We start from the raw sequence: 17,119 nt of genomic DNA on the forward strand, positions 1-17,119 counted from the left end.
GTGCTTTTACCTGGCACGAACCCAAACTGCATCTCATCTAAATTGATTCGCTCCCTAATTAGTTGGGCTATGACCCTCTCTGTAACTTTCATAACCTGATCTAACAGCTTGATGCCTCTGTAATTATTTGTATCTAAAGCGTCCCCTTTACCTTTGTAGCAGTTGACTATGATGCTGCTACACCAGTCATAGGGTATGACTCCTTCGTGTATCACCTGGTTCGTAATACGGGTGACTAGGCTATAGCCAACACTGCCAGATATTTTGAGCATCTCTGCAGTGATTCCTGATGGGCCGGGGGCTTTCCCGGTCCAATATTAAGAGTTTTTCTCATAGTATTTCCCATGGTATGGTTTGTTCTAACAGAACATCCACATTTTAAGTGGGGATAAATATTACCCCTTGATAAACAAAGAGTCCCAAATCTAATTTTCAATCTTCTGAAATCAATAAATACACCACAAGTATACAGGAATACATTTACTGGACTATATTTCCCCCACTTCCGATGTGTGTAGCGAAGTTGATTCACTGGACTGTATTACATCCATCCATAATGAATACTGAAGTTATATGGAAGAAATTGGCATTTATTCTATTACTATTTGCTGGTGCCAATTCAGCTCTTGATAAATATGCAGCCTCTGTGTCTTTTAAAGAGGTTGTATGAAATCCTTTTTAACAGTGTACTTAACAGAATATATATAAACTGTAATAAGCCAGCTGAGATACTTATGCTACCTTTTTTAGACACCCAAGTTCAAGTTGTGTTTTGTTAAATTTGCTCTTTATCTTACAGTGTCTATAAAGTAATATATTGGTGTCAATTTCAATTGATGAAATTTTCTCCCCTACAAAACTGTTCTTATATTTAATCGAAATAAATTGCCATCAGCATAATTAAGGTGAGGAAGTAGCAGAAAAGGCAGGGTGCAATGTTTAGTTACATCCCTTTATGTTCTGAATTCAAAACTTGCCAGTGTCAACTACCTTTTATCATCTCTGGTGTTCATGAAATACATACCAGTTGTAGACTGTGATCAGTTCTATCACTTTTATCCTCATCTCACAAATTTGTGGCAGGGTTTGATAGATAGATCTCAAACCTATGAGAAGTTTCCTACATAGTCACTTGATTTGCTTGTAACAGCAGCCAAATCTCATAAATTTCACCATACCATCTTAAAATGGGAATGACACATTGAATATTATTATCCTGGATACATTTCTGAAAAAAGATTGGACAGTCATGACTAGAATGCTTTTGATAGGTCTGCATAATCAAAGCTATCTTAATGCTAAGCACTATCATCATCATCAGCAGCATCTTCATGCTTCTGTCATTGTGTCAAATGATGCATTTCCAAAAATTGTTTTAATTATTGATTTTTATATTTTATTTTGTTTTGTTTTTTCATCTGATATTTGTTTACTTTTGTTTGCAGAGAGTCAAATTTGGCTTGGTCCGTTCATTATAATACTTTTCATCTTACTTACGCCATTATGGATCTGGGTGTCTAGCAAAAACAAATATACATGTGAAGTACTATATACAGGATGGACACCAGTTATAAGTGCTATGGTTATAAGTAGGTTAGTATAAGTAGCACTTTTTTCATTACTACTTGATTTGTCACTTTTCACTGGTTGCTGAAAGGATTTCAAATATTTCCAGGTAATGTGACTGATTAAGGTTTGCTGACTTAATCATCTATTGCTTGAGATATTTTGATTATTAATCCCATGGTATGTGAACTTTCAGTAATTTGATTCAAGTCCTATAACTTGTGAATGATTTAACATTTAACTCATGAATTATCTCTCACTTACTAAAATAATTGTGACTTGTGACTTTTTGATATCTTCAGAAGTTCCAAAGATTTGGCTTATATTTATGGCTTTTTAAAGATTTAGTCACCTTGTTTCCAGAGAATTCAGTCAATATCAATATTTATAAAAGTTCAATCAACTTAGTGTTCTACTACTGTAGAGACTTAGAAACAGCTTGCAAGTGCAGTCAGTCAAAAACTCTGCATACTGGATGCCAGTAGGTTTCAGGAAAGAATGTGCACTATTTTGGGGCCTTCTTCTCAATGGCTTTACGATACACTGGCTCCCATCACTGATGTGTGGCTCCACCTATTATTTTGACTGACTACTATTCAACCTGAAGTCCATTTCAGGATCATCACCTCTCCAGCTAGGTTTCATCATTCCTTTTCAGTCATATTCAACGACTGGCCCTCTCAACTGTCACCTGGATCTCCTTCAAGATGGGAGGTGAAATAGGGAATGGTTCACTACCTTGCTTAAAGTCACTTTCCTCTACCAATAATGGCAAGATATGATCTTGTACCATATTGTATTGAGTTATTATAAAACCACAATGAAAAATATTACTTTAATTTAAAGATTAACTTTTCCTCCTTCAGCTATTAATGAAAATTAAAAGTAGGATTAGTGATTCTTCTGTATGTGATTGATTTAAGTGGATTCTTAATGAAGTTGTTTGGTTCACAGCATCAATTTTAAATCCTGTTGGAAGAGTCTCGAGTTTAACAGATTTTGAAAACTATTTAAGAAATCATTTGAAAATCCTATTTCAATACATGGTATAGTAGTGACAGTAAGAACTTTTGATTGCAGAATATTATTGTTTCAATAAAATCCATGTACAAGAAATAATTCACATAAAAAGTGTCTTGATTAAGATTATAGAAATAAAAAATAAAAGCATCATGCTCATCTCTTCTTTTCTTTGTTTATTACAGTATTGGTGGTTTAATATTAGACTTCACTGTATCTAACTACCATGGTATTGCTGTCTTTCAACCAGTCATCAATGGTTAGTAGTTTCTTTATAATTATTATCACTATCTTAAGAGTGAATGGATTGGCAGAATTGTTTGAATGTTGAATAAAATGCCTTGTAGTATTTGTTCCAGTTCTTTGGGTTCTGAGTTCAGACCTTGTTGAACTTTGCATCTCATCCCTTCACATTTCATCCTTCCAGATAAAATAAACTACATGCCAAGTACTGGGGTTTATGATATCGACTAACTCCCTTCTACAAAACTATCATATAAAGTTAGTGAAAGGCAGAATTATCATTATTCTTATCAAGGGTAATTGATATCAGAAAAAAATAGAGCAATGCAGTAACTGCCTTGTAGTACTTAGCTGTGTTTCTTCATTGAAATCTCAATAGAGTTGACTTTGCTTTTTATACTTCCAGAGTCAATAAAATAGTACCAGTCTAATTGATTATACTCACCCTGCCAATCATCAAAGTGTTGTCTTGTTGGAAACCATTATTATTATGACTAATAATATTTTAAAGGTTACAAGCATTGAACTTGTTGACTAAATACCTAATAATACTTAGTGTCATTTCACTTCATTTTGAGTTCAAATCCTGTTAGGATTGAGTATGCCTTTCATCTGTCTGGAAATGTCTGGTGCTTTCATCCATCTCCCCTTTTCTAGCATGGGTTGGGCAGAATGATATATTCTTACTGTTCTTGATCCTTTTTTATTTCATCTATGAGGGCCCCCACATTCACACATCTGGCTTCTAATTATACATGCTTTTAATTTATTATCACATATACATTTAAGAAATAAAATTACTCACTGGCCACATCAAGTTTTATGTTGTATGTATCCTCAGGTAATTCTGCATGTCCCACAAAGATCCATGATTACAGCACTAAATATTGTTTCTGATATAGTCACAAGATCAGCAGTTCTGAGGGGAGGGAATTAATTAAGTTAACTTCAGTACTCAACATGTAGTTTATTGACCCCAATGGAATGAAAGGTGAAGTTGACCTTAGTGTGATTTGAACTCAAAACATAGAAAGCATTTCATCTGAGGCACTAATATCATTGTCAATTCACCACCCTTTTATACCAAATAAGAATGATTTCTTATTATTAATTAGTATAATGGTCATGTGTTGTTATTACAGCTATTATATACTTTAGACAAGTAACATTACTTTACATTAGCAATATCAGGCAATTAGACCTAATGACCTCTTCCACAAATTCTTATATAGACTAATTGTTGCATATCATCATCAGCTTCCTCAGATGCTGAATTCTATTCTAAAATCATCAAGTGCTTGAGTATATAATTACCAGTAAAACAGAAATCATTGCTCTGGTTCCCTATTGGCTAGTAATTTCACTGTCATCTTCATTTTAACATCCGCTTTCCCATGCTGGCATGGGTTGGATCGAATTCATTGAAGTGAATTTCCTACAGCCAGATGCTCTTCCTGTCACCAACTGTCATCTGTTTCTAAACAAGATATTTCCCCATAGCCAGACACGTTTTCATGGAATGTTGGAAACAAAGGACATTGCTTGCATGATGGTGATATTATCACATGAAATGAAAGCAAGGAAAAGTAAGATACACACATACACACTTTCAGTTTCAGTCTTTCAACTCCACTCAGAAGGCTTTGGTTAACTTGAGGCTATAGTTGAAGATACCTGCCCAAAGTGTTACACAGTGGACTGAACCTGAAACCACATGATTAGGAAGCAAGCTTCTTATCATACAGCTCTGCCTAAACCTAACCATGCCTGTATTTATATTTATTCATTCACATTAAGTGACAAAGTAACTGTAGTTATTCTGTTGTTACTCTGAAGAGAATGTTAGTGCTGTATGTTTTTTTGTGAGTGTAACTTACCTGAACAAAATGCTTTGTGTGTAATATAATGAAGCTAAGACTAGAAGCAAAACCTATTCAATATTTTTGCTTGGAACTTTGTCATTTATTTACAGTCTGCATAGTTGACTAGTAGTACCAATTTAAGTACACTAGACTTACATAGCATACACAAAACCCAAATATATTATACACTACAGCCACTATCATTTTAACAACTCTCAGAACTATAGTTTTCAAATATTTACAAATCTAACAATTTATATAATTCATATATATATATATATATATATATATATACACACACACATTGCTACATACACTTGATATGGTCATAGTCTAACAATAAACGTCATTCAATTATATCTACACTACCATTTACACTTACTTGCTGCCGTCATATGCAAACAAACTTTCATTTATCTTGCTTTACCAGCCTTTTACTTGGCTAAAAACATAGGAAAACTGTTGGCATTCCATTTCAAGAATTGAATATAGAGATCAGCACTGTATTTAGGCACTGTTCTATTAGGTAACTGTACAGAACTAGCCTGCAGATAATACAGATGTTGTCATGGTAACAAACTACTCCAGTACTATTTACAACAAGGTGACACCTATACCAGGACACTCTGAACTAAATTATGCAGTGAAAATGTTAATCTTATATGTTTCAGTTCATCTCATTGTGGTGAATAGGTTCTAGAAACTTCTAGGAAATCTATATCCTATGACTTTGTATCTTTCAAGGTGAAGTCATCTCCATTCTGATTAACTCTATTGAATGAAGAGATAATCATTGACCTTATAATCTCCCATTATTGATGCTAACCACTCCGCTATGAAGAAAAATGGTATTTATTTATAATCAAGTGGTGTGAAGCAAATAAAAGAAGTGATGCAGTAGTTATGTATTGTATAACATTGCCACCGCATGTTTTCAAATTATGATTTAGTTCAATTTATTGAGAGTCAATGATTGAAGAACAAGATATATGACTGAAGTGTGGCTATTGTCTCTGATTGATGGGGTATTTACTATCTTTGATTGATAAGTAAATTACAATACTGTGCCATACACCTGTGGGAGTGTGATACAGTAGTAGGGAAGATGATTGAAACTGTATTTGATATTAAGCTTGTAAGTTCAATCTTCATGTGAACAAACTGAACAAACCTAAAGAAAATTGTACAATATATTTACTGGAAGTTTAGCATAGATAGAAATGGTTGAAACATTACAGATAAGATTATAACACTTTGGTAGACCTTCACTACTCTGCTTTTACCCTGTTATCCCAATCTTAAATGTTGAGGCCCCTGTACCATTTCTTCAGAATAACTAATATTTAGCAACATTTGTACAAAAACCAATGAGTTGGTGGGTATTATATTTAATGCAGGAAAGAAGCTAACAAGAAATAATGAAGCAGTAATGAAAAAAAACTATATTAATCTTTGGTATTTTAATTATTTTGGCAAGTATGGAACATAATCCAGTCTTCTTATGATCGCATCAATGAGATATAGACTTCACTGTACTTACAATTATCACTTAGAAAATAACAAGAACGTCTTTCTTGTTAACTTTTCGATATTTCATGCATCTAACTTTTTTTTGCTGATGACGTCTCTGAACAATTTGTATAGAGACAGCTTACAATTGCTGCAAGACTGTTCCACTGTATAATTTTATTTTGCCATCTAAATCTTTGTTTTATTAATTTATTCTTTTGTTGTTGCAGGTGTTGGTGGCAACCTGGTAGCAGTCCAAGCTAGCCGTTTATCTACAGGTTTACACAAAATCAGTACCCCAGGACATTTACCTTCACACTTACATAGTGGATGTCCAAACCCTATTAAGAGTTTTTGTGGGTCTCGTAAGTATAACTTGGCTTGTACTTACTTACCACTTTTATCCTGTTAATTTACAGTTTTGTAACAACTAACCTATTGTTGCTATCACCTGTGGATTTTACACTTACATATTGGTGACATGACCTACTTTACTTACTTACTTAAGCTTTTCACTTCCTGTGAAGCATAGGCCATCAACAACTTTTCTCCACTGTTCTTGACTCTCAGACATCTTTTCTGCTTCTCTCCAGTTGGATCCCTGCTTTTTCAGTTCTGTTTCAGCTCACATCCACTCCCTGGTATTATTGGTTTTGAATTGTCCTTGGTGCTACTATAACTTTGCTTTTTTCTAGGTAAGGGTGTCGGTCCTATGCAAACCCATTTTTTACCTCTGGAAAGAAGTAGTTCATTTTAGTCTAGCCTTTGATCTGTCCAGCATGGTAGGACCCTGACAGATGCTTGAATTTTGTTGGCATAGTTCTTAGGGTCACTGAACCACACAAACACCACACTAATAAGGACTGGATCTTGTAGCTGTACTTTAGTTGTACATATTACGAGATATAGCTTCAATCACTATATTATCTTACTTTCACTGTAATACCTCTCTCATCATTAATTACTAGATGACCTACCATACTTTCCTTACATCACCGTATCTCAAACACACCTGTTGCATTGTCCTACTTTATCACCAACAAAAACTCACTGGGAAGTAGAAGCAACTTTTACATGGTTACACAAAGCAGTCAAACCTAATCACACCCTGGCATCTTGAAAGTTGTATATATATATATATATATATACATTGGATAATTTAGTTTTCGATACATATACCTGAAGTTAAGATGGAATGGTCATGATGGATCGCCTATGATCATAGATTTCCATGGTTGATTGACACTAAACAGCAACAGCCAAGAAGGAATCTTCACAAGATCATTCAATCTGTTGGAAATAGCAGTCAAATCTCCCTTCAAATCATACACTACTGACTAAAAAGAAGCTTATACTTGAAAGCGTAGTCTTGGATACATTATTCCTGAAAGAAGTAATCAATGGCCACAATTAAAATAACTTTGATGATAGGTTTGCTTAACCAGGACCAATGGCTAAATAACTACACCACCATTATCACTGCTACCAACACCACACCAGATCATTTCATTACCTACTGACACACAAGCCACATAACATCCCATTATCACCAACAACTATACCACATTACGTTATTCTATCATCAACACCATATACACACATCATATTGTATGACTACCAACATGTATTGCATACCATATCCTATGACCAATGCCATGAGTCTCTGCATGGTTGCTGGATGTGCTACAAATAGCAGCCATGTCTCTCTCAAATTACACTCTACCATACAAGAGGACATTGGATAATGTGATCCTGAAGGTGCTGTGCCTAGGACAAAAAAAAAGAAAAGAGATGGGCTGGGTTAGAATATCATTGGTCATGGATCTGCTTGACCAGGGCTAGCATAGGGCTAAACAACAACTGGCATACACACATGTAGCTTCACATTACAGGTGCAATGAAATATAGACAATCTTCAAAAATTATGGTGAAGACCCCGATGGAAGACATTAAGTCCATGACTGCTGATGAACTTATAATACAAAGAGTGAATTGGATATGTGATGTGTTAGTCATTGTGTCCAATACAGTTACAAGTTATAGTCAACATATGAGGTTAATAATGATTTTACTTCCCTAAAACATATCCTACTACCACAAAGACATACTCCACTGTCACATTCACATTAATAACTGCCATATATGAAGGAATTATTTGACTTCAACTCTATTAGGAAACTCTTAAAAGATGATGGATGTCCAAAGCTGGAGACTTTTTCTGGATTCCATGCACAGAGTCACTGGACTGTCATCATCATCATCATCATCATCATCATCATCATCGTTTAATGTCCGCTTTCCATGCTAGCATGGGTTGAACGATTTGACTGAGGACTGGTGAACCAGATGGCAACACCAGGCTCCAATCTGATTTGGCAGAGTTTCTACAGCTGGATGCTCTTCCTAACGCCAACCACTCTGAGAGTGTAGTGGGTGCTTTTACGTGTCACCCGCACGAAGGCCAGTCAGGCGGTGCCAAAATATTCTGTGATGAATCGGAGTTGATTCAAAGAGCTGTGTTAATGGAAATATCTTGCCTGATTTTGGAGGTCTTCATCCTGATCTCAGTTTAACCTATACTGCTAACCTCATCAGTGAACATTCTTTCACAGTGTCTCCAGCCTGTTACAGATTCACTCTCCTAATTACATATCTTTTTATCTTCAGATGTTGACTCAAAGTCATCCCGGGTGATGCTGTTCCTTGTTATCCCAGGTCATCTGATCTTCATGTACACAATATCATTTATGATGGCTGGCCACACAACCATAACTTTCATCTTTGCTTCCATTTATCTTACCACTGCTCTCCTTCAGGTAAGCTATCCTATTCCAGTAAGGGAAGTAATCTGGGTTTATGATTTTGTGTAGCATGAGTAGTATTTCAGAATGTTGGGATGCATTGAGATTTAAGCCTTTGTGGAGCTAGTGAATGTGTCTGGCTTGGTAAACTATTTGAGGTTATGTTGCAAGTGAAGTAGTAACAAGCCAGCTATGTGTTTGTGATGAGTATGTTGGATGTAGTGGTGTGTGGTAGGAGTTGTGTTGATGTGATATTTCATGCTTGTAAGCTGGAGATGTTGGAGTATGATGAAGACAGTGGTGCTTGTTTGAAGTAGAAAATAGAGAAATGGATTAAGATTTTTGGAATGTGTGTGTGTGTGTGTGTGTGTTGACCTAAATCATGGAGGATATAAGAGATTACATACGGAGATTTCACTTGGGTTGCTAGGCCTTACAACAGTGCATGATGAGTAATGGTATGTTGTGTGGTAAGCATGTCCAACCCATACCGGTCAGATGGTTATGGCGTGTGTGTTTGTATGTGCACATGTACACATAAAACAAATTGGTACTTGTTGCTAAAACTAACCAAAATCTGCCTTTTATCTTGCCAGGTTGCCTTACTGCTCTACATTGCCAACTGGATGGTCATACATATGTGGAAGAATGGAAATGATCCAGATAACTTTGCTATTCCTTACTTAACAGCCATTGGAGATTTAACAGGGACTGCATTCTTGGCTGTTGCCTTCCACATCCTTTATCTGATTGGTGACCGTGATGCCGATGTTGGTGATTGAACATTCACTTCCTTCTGTTTATATTTTATTTTATCTCCTGATTATATTTTTTTTACTCTTTTCAATGCTTGTTTCATATTTATGTGTGCATTTGTAATGTATGTGTGCATATAATCACACATATATTGCTATCCATTTCCAAATGCACACAGACATATACACACAATATATATATATATATATATATATATATATATATATATATATATATATATATATATATATATATATATATATGTATGTATTAATTGGTAAACATTTGTAAATAATATTATTTTAAGTTAAAAATATAACAAACTCTAACACTTACAAATATATACTAATTAATATTGTTTATATATAAAAACTTTTAGCTGTTAATTTATGTGTGTATATATATATATATATATATATATATATATATTTTCAAGACTTCAAGACCACTTGGCCGTTGAAACATTGATCTGACAAGGATTTCTGTAATGAATGCGGAAATATATTTTCCACTTGGTGGTGACTGATTCTATGTTGTATATAAATAACAAAAGAGAAAAAGACATGATATTTCATATTCATGCTCTTTGCATTTGTTTGTGCATTAATGCATGTAACCATTATTTCAGAGTGTGGCTTGTTATGAATCTTTTCTGGCCATTATTATGGTGTGTTATCAACTTCTTGCAAATTCTGTGGCTAACAATTATTTTTCAGGGATTTTGTGAGATATTTTATATAACCAAGATTATACCACAAAAGTTGAATTTTCTAAATACTTCAGAGCTAAACATCTGCTAATTCTTTACAAAGTACAAATACATAATACACACTGTAAATTGTATTATCAGAAAAGGCCTTCCTACTGAAATCAAAGTCTTCACTTTTAACTAACTACATTAATCTACAGATGTGTGTGCACTATGCCCTTCCTTCTGATATTGTAAAAGCTTCTGCAAGTTTACTAACTAAGCTCTATTTTATTTAATGCATAAAATTTACTTCCTTTTTATTTTTTTTACCACCCTTTTCATATCTCACAACGGGTATTTCTTTCCTGTAAAACAGAAACCAAAGAGACTGGTTAGTAAGATTTGTATTATCTAGAGAAACCAACAAAAGAAGTACAGTGAAGTTGCTGTAGGAAGTAGAAAATCCAATAGAGAAGTTGACAAGCGTGAAATTAAAACAAGCGAGCAGAGTATCTTTTTCTAACACAAAACTTTCCATTTAGTACATTATTCCAAATAGCACTTTGGGATTGCCATACATACCTAATTGGTATCTTTTGAATATACACCAAGAACTATGCTAATAGCTTAGGAGTGAAATTTAGGATTTCTCAGTTTTCTGTGAATTCATCATTATTATCATCATCGTTTAACGTTCACTTTCCATGCTAGCATAGGTTGGATGATTTGACTGAGGACTGGTGAAACCAGATGGCTGCACCAGGCTCCAATCTGATTTGGCAGAGTTTCTACAGCTGGATGTCCTTAGCTTTTCCCAGCTGGTTTGCACACTATGGCAACACCATTGTTATGTTTTCATTATTCTGTGTAATGTCTTTTCTTTTTTATTTCAGATTCTTCAGAAAATGAAGGGTAATGATACATATTAAGCATACATTGAGTACATATTTAACAGAAAACCATAATATTATAACATTTATTCACATAATGAATTATTTAACCACATGAGTGCCATTTCGACAGATAACTTCAAAAATCCTATTAGTCATGGATTTGTCAACTTCTTAATAGTAGCAGGTTGGACTGCCTCTACTGCAGCTTTGATGGTCACTCATAAGACATCTTTCAACATAAATTGGCGTCCATTTGGCATAAACATCTTGTTTAATGATGGTCCAAACATTTTCAATAGGGTTTGAGATCCGGAGATGCTAGTGGCCACACCATCGACCTTTCACCTTGTGTGCCGTCAGACCCTACGAATGTTTGGGTGGTTCTAGCAGAGTGGGAGGGAGCATTGTAATGCATAAATATGAGATTCCTTAGAAGTGACAGCAGTATGTCATCTAGCCAGCGATCCAAGACCTCCTTCAGGAGATTGCAGTAGACGGCTACGATTACTTTAGCCTCTTCAGGCACCTTGACTGGGCCAACAAGTCTGTCCCCAATGATACCAGCCCACAATGTGAGTCCTCCACCCTGTTGTTGACGTCGTAAACATTGGTGATACTTATCTCCAAAATAGAACCAACCATTTGCCCAGCTATCAGATTTGTCAAGGGTTACCCTGGTTTCGTCAGTGAACAGAACACAACTCACGTATAACATCATGTACTTTTGCGCCCATTGAAGCTTCAAACTCCCGTGAGGAGGCAGTTTCAAGGGTTCTTGCATGGAAGCCATGGTCCTGAATATGCAATTTCTGGTGGTTTTCGGTACATGAGGAAGTCCAGAGGCAGTGAAAATGGCTTTGTTTGTTTGTCCAGGTTTCCCACATGACTTGTGGCCTAAAATCCCTAAATTCCTTAAATGCTTAGCTGACACAATCATGGAGGTCCCACAATTGGATCGTTTCTTCCTTGGCACTCATGTGGCTAAATAATTCATTATGTCAATAAATGTTATAATATTATCATGGTTTTCTGTTAAATATATACTCAATGTATGTTTAATATGTATCATTACCCTTCATTTTCTGAAAAAAATGTCTAGATGAGCTATTTTCATTCAAAAGCTATTAATGTGGTTCATCTAAAAACTGAAGAATCTGAAATAGAAAAGAAAAGACGTTACACAGAATAATGAAAAAATGACAATGGTGTTGCCATAGTATGCAAACCAGCTGGGAAAAGTTTTATCAAAATCGATTTAGAATTACTCAGAAAACCGAGTAATCCTAAATTTCACTCCTGAGCTATTAGTGTGGTTCTGGGTGCATGTACTAACTGCACCAAAATTAATCAATTTTACTGTGCTTGCCCCACTTCTGCCATGGAGAACCCTCATATGCTATCAGATTTTATCAGTAAAAAACCCTTCTTCCTTCTCCATTCTTACAGAATACATGCACAGTTATGTACACTTCTTGAAATATATTGATTATTTGACAAGAGAAAATAATTAACCAATGGTTCATGTTAACTAAGGTAGAAAAAATTTCTTGTTCAGCTAGTATTTTCTTTTCCATTTAGAAACCTTATACCTTATACAACATGCACGTGTGCACACACACATACACACACGAACTTAGCAGCACAATTTCCTTCATCATTCCTTGTTATGTTTAAAAAATTGGATTGCTCATAGCTAGAGTGCCATTCATGATATGTCACTTTAGTAAGTGCTGACCTTTGGGTTAAACCATACCTATATTGAGTGCTACACTCAATATGTTCTACAGCTCATAATGAATGAAAGATATGATGGGAAAAATGGGCAGAGTGCCACAATATACTTGGTCTATGATTATCTCCATGGATCTACTGATTTGGATCATTTTACAGCAATAGACAGAGGAGGCCAAGGCTAGCAAATAGTTTAGTTTTTGTCTCCTCTGTCCTTGCCATCTACCACTCATTGTGTTATTATATTTGTATCTTCTTTAGACCACTGTCTAATTGTTTCAACCTACACAATGGGAATCAAACCTGATAACTTTTTAAAATCTTATGGATTTAATAGAACTGGTAACACAAGAATCTTTGAATTACTCATTTAAACAGAGAGTATCTTTCATATAATTCTATACTATATTTATGTATTTCTTTATTTGTTGGTCAGTAACTTAACAGATTTTATATTTCATTGCCACCAAATTTTCTACCATAATATTTAATTAAATTATATATTAATGTTTAATACAATATTTCTTAAGGTGGGGTATGGAAACGTTTTGGTGGGGTGTAAGTAACAAATGAATAAAACTTGCAATGGAGTTTTAATTAAAACTTCTTTTGAATATATATCTATGCTGTAAGTTGGCCATTCATAGTGAGGAGCATGTTTTTTGGGGGTTTTTTTTGAAAATTGAAGTGGGATGTGTGACAAAAAATAGTTATAAACATGGTCTAAAATAATTGATAGTGATGGAGAGAACATCAATTTAGTTAGGTCTGAGTTCAAACTGTGCCAGGATCTGTAAGAAGAATTATATTTGACTGTATCGGTTCTCTATAGATCTGTGATCATGTGTCACTATTTTATACATTGTATTATATATATTATTCTTTTATTGTGTCAATCATTGGAATGTAGCCATGCTAAAACTCAGTCTTCAAAAGTATCTTGTAGTTTAGTCTGCTGCTGTTTTACCCATCTATATTCTCAAATTCACCTGTTGGATGTAAAAGAAAGTAACTTCATTTCTGTATCAACACACAGGTACACACACACACACACACACACACACACACACACACACACGAGGTATTACACAGCTTCCATTTACCAAATTTGAAGGTATTGGTCAACCTGAAGAAGTGGAGGAAACACTTGTCCAAGGTGCTATGCAATGGGATCAAACTTTAAACCACATTGCTGAGAGGCAGATTTCTTTGATGTAGTTCTGTACAATTTGAGCATCTGTAGGAAAACATCTGTATGAAAAAAAAATGTGAGCTGGGAGAGAAGTTTTCACATCTGAGGAAGAATGACTTGGCCAAACCAGGAAGTGAAAATCAGCAAAGATGAGGAGAAAAACAAAAAGCGGTGGTGGAATGGAGTAGAAGTGGTATGCAATTTACTAATTCAGGAAAACAGTGGTGGTGTGTTAGCTGCAGAATGACAAAGAGGAAAACAGAGCAACTGAACCAGTTGTTCTAATTTGTTGGAGGATTTAGTTTTCATCAATGAACTGGGTGGTTTTGATATGGTTTAGCATGTGTGATATTGCCATCCCAGATATGAAAATAGAATGTTAACAATTGATCAGTGCTCAAGTTTTATCTAGTCATAGAACTAAGTCTTAATCTATTGTACAAGCTATTTTACTGCATCACTGAAGATTAAGGTGGTTATCTACCAGAAGTGTGAAAGTTTTGGACTTACAACTTGAAGTAATTGTTCTGGCTCTTTGTGTTCTGAGTTCGAATCCATCTGAAATCAACTTTGGTTTCATCCTTCCAGGGTTGATAAAATAAGGTGAATTCTGCTTCCTTTTTCTCTCCCAGAATTAAGCTAATACTGCAGTGTGAGCAAGTCATGGGGGACCACTTCCCTTCCTCTAAGAAAGGGAACAAGGTTGAGCTTGAGACTCAAAAATCATACAAAGAAACCTCAGAACTTGGCAGGCATGGATAAACCAAGGTGCTGTAGAGTACAGAATAGTTCCCTTTCTTTACCAGAAGGGTTTTCTCTTGATTACAGCTAATTCTTTTTTTTTAAACAAAAGTCAGGTAATTTGCCATTTGATGTACTACAGAAAAATAATAATAGCATGTATTGTTCATTACCCAATCTACACAATTGTTGAATTAATACTGGGCATCTACACAGATTTATACAATCTAGCTGGAGAGCAGAGCATGCATGGTTGTAGTTTAACTAAAGCAGATTGAACCCCCACTACATAAAAATTGTGTTCCTATGGTTGTCAAGCTCACAGAACAAAATATGTTGGTATAATGTCTCTTTAGAAAGAACTGAGTACTACAAGTTGATTTGCATATCACAATAACACAGTTTCCATCAGTACCATGGAGATCACAAGGTTAAAAGAGAAATACAGAATGCTTTTAGCAGTAATATTTTTAATTTCTTAGAACAGCCCTCATGAAAATGATCAATAGAGGTAACAGCTCAAATTGATTCCACACAATGATTTTGGTTTACTTTATCAGTATTTATAGATATCCTAATAAATTGCCTTTTATTCATTTGACATCTGATAGAGAGAGAGAGAGAGAGAGAGAGAGAGAGAGAGAGAGAGAGAGAAAGAGATCAGCAATAACATCTGGAGTTGTTTTTGCTATTGTCTTTTTTATTTATTTTTAGATGTTGCAACAAATTTTTTTGTTATTAAAAAAAATCAGAATATTGACTTGCTTCCATCAGGCATATTTGCATATTTGCATATTTGCATTCCTATGCTATTTTAAAACAATTTCCTGCTGTATGTGTGGAGTGTATATGCTTGCATGTATTTATTTATTCTGTATATATCACATTTCATTGGTTACAGGTGTTCAACAGGCCAGTCACTGGTTCACCATGTTTATGATGGCAAAAGTGATAAGGGGCTATTTGTGCAACTTGAGTGAAACAAATACCACACATGTATTTTAGTTTGAAAGCATCGAGGTTATCAGTTTACTGGCCATTGTTTATATCTTTCACTAATATATATTGAACAAAAGACACTCAGACAAACACACACCTATATACATTTATGTATGTGTGTGTGTGTGTGTGTGTGTGTGTGAGAATGTGCATTGGAGAATGGGAAAAAGATTATGAATGTATAATAGTTTTCAGTTGTTCAGTTACTTTGTTTTCATGAGTAAAGCCTTCCTAACAAAGTAAATATTCTATCAAAATGTTTTATGGCATTCTACCAGGAAATATTTCAGGTATGTTCTTTTCAGATAAATGAAGACAAGTAAAGTAATCTGTTAATGTAGGGTTATGACAATTTGCAAATTGTTTGGATTGAACAACAAATAATGAGCTGTCCAGCATCTCAACCACTCAACCATCATAAAAGCAGTAACATATTTTTTTGATATTTGAAGATATTTGAAGAAATATTTCTTAAATGATCACAAAAATTGAAATTGATTTTTTAGAGAAGGAATCTAAAATTGTGAGATGTTCTTTTGCTATTGACAATGGAAACTAAACCAATTTTGTGGACTCAGACTATCAGTAGAATTTACTTCTACTCTAATTCATTCAGCATCTTCCTGTGATTTTTATTCCAATTTCTATAGCTTGATAGTTTCGATTAACTTGCTGCCTTTCTGATCCTGCTTTAGCTTGTCTGCGTAACCTAGTTCTTCCTTAGCCTTCTTAATGCTTTACTACCATGTTATGGCACTTTGTACCCAGCTTGCATTTCTGAAACATATCAAGCTTTTTCTAGATTGCTTAGCTTGACTTCTAATTTCAGATTCCAAGACCTGATGCTAAAGTCATTCCTATTTAACCATTACATATCCTCTACCTCACTTTCAATAAAGAATCACACTGACACATTACGAAGTCTAAATGCTGCTAGCACCACTATACTGTAGATACTGTGCTATTTCTGGGCTTCATTCTAAATACTAGCCTTCTCTATGGATATTGTCCTATAACTGGGATTTATCACACCTAATATCACCTTTTAAAGTGGAGCAGTTGAAGAGAAACTGTATTTTTTACATACAACTGAAATAAACAGTGTGATTGTTCAG

General features: G+C 34.8%; 1 protein-coding gene across 6 annotated transcripts in view; it reads left to right on the forward strand.

The window, feature by feature from the left end:
* The window catches only part of LOC106869098 (solute carrier family 41 member 1), a 52,498-nt gene extending 35,379 nt beyond the window's left edge, over positions 1–17,119 (forward strand). For all 6 annotated transcript variants that reach the window (XM_014914631.2, XM_014914632.2, XM_014914630.2 and 3 more), the window contains exons 7-11: positions 1,446–1,593; positions 2,772–2,845; positions 6,431–6,565; positions 8,868–9,016; positions 9,598–17,119. In XM_014914631.2, the coding sequence (XP_014770117.1) occupies positions 1,446–1,593; positions 2,772–2,845; positions 6,431–6,565; positions 8,868–9,016; positions 9,598–9,783 (692 nt within the window). In that variant the 3' untranslated portion in view covers positions 9,784–17,119. The remainder of the gene's footprint in view (positions 1–1,445; positions 1,594–2,771; positions 2,846–6,430; positions 6,566–8,867; positions 9,017–9,597) is intronic.

Source organism: Octopus bimaculoides, chromosome 1 (assembly GCF_001194135.2).
Source record: "Octopus bimaculoides isolate UCB-OBI-ISO-001 chromosome 1, ASM119413v2, whole genome shotgun sequence".
Lineage (NCBI taxonomy): Eukaryota > Metazoa > Mollusca > Cephalopoda > Octopoda > Octopodidae > Octopus > Octopus bimaculoides.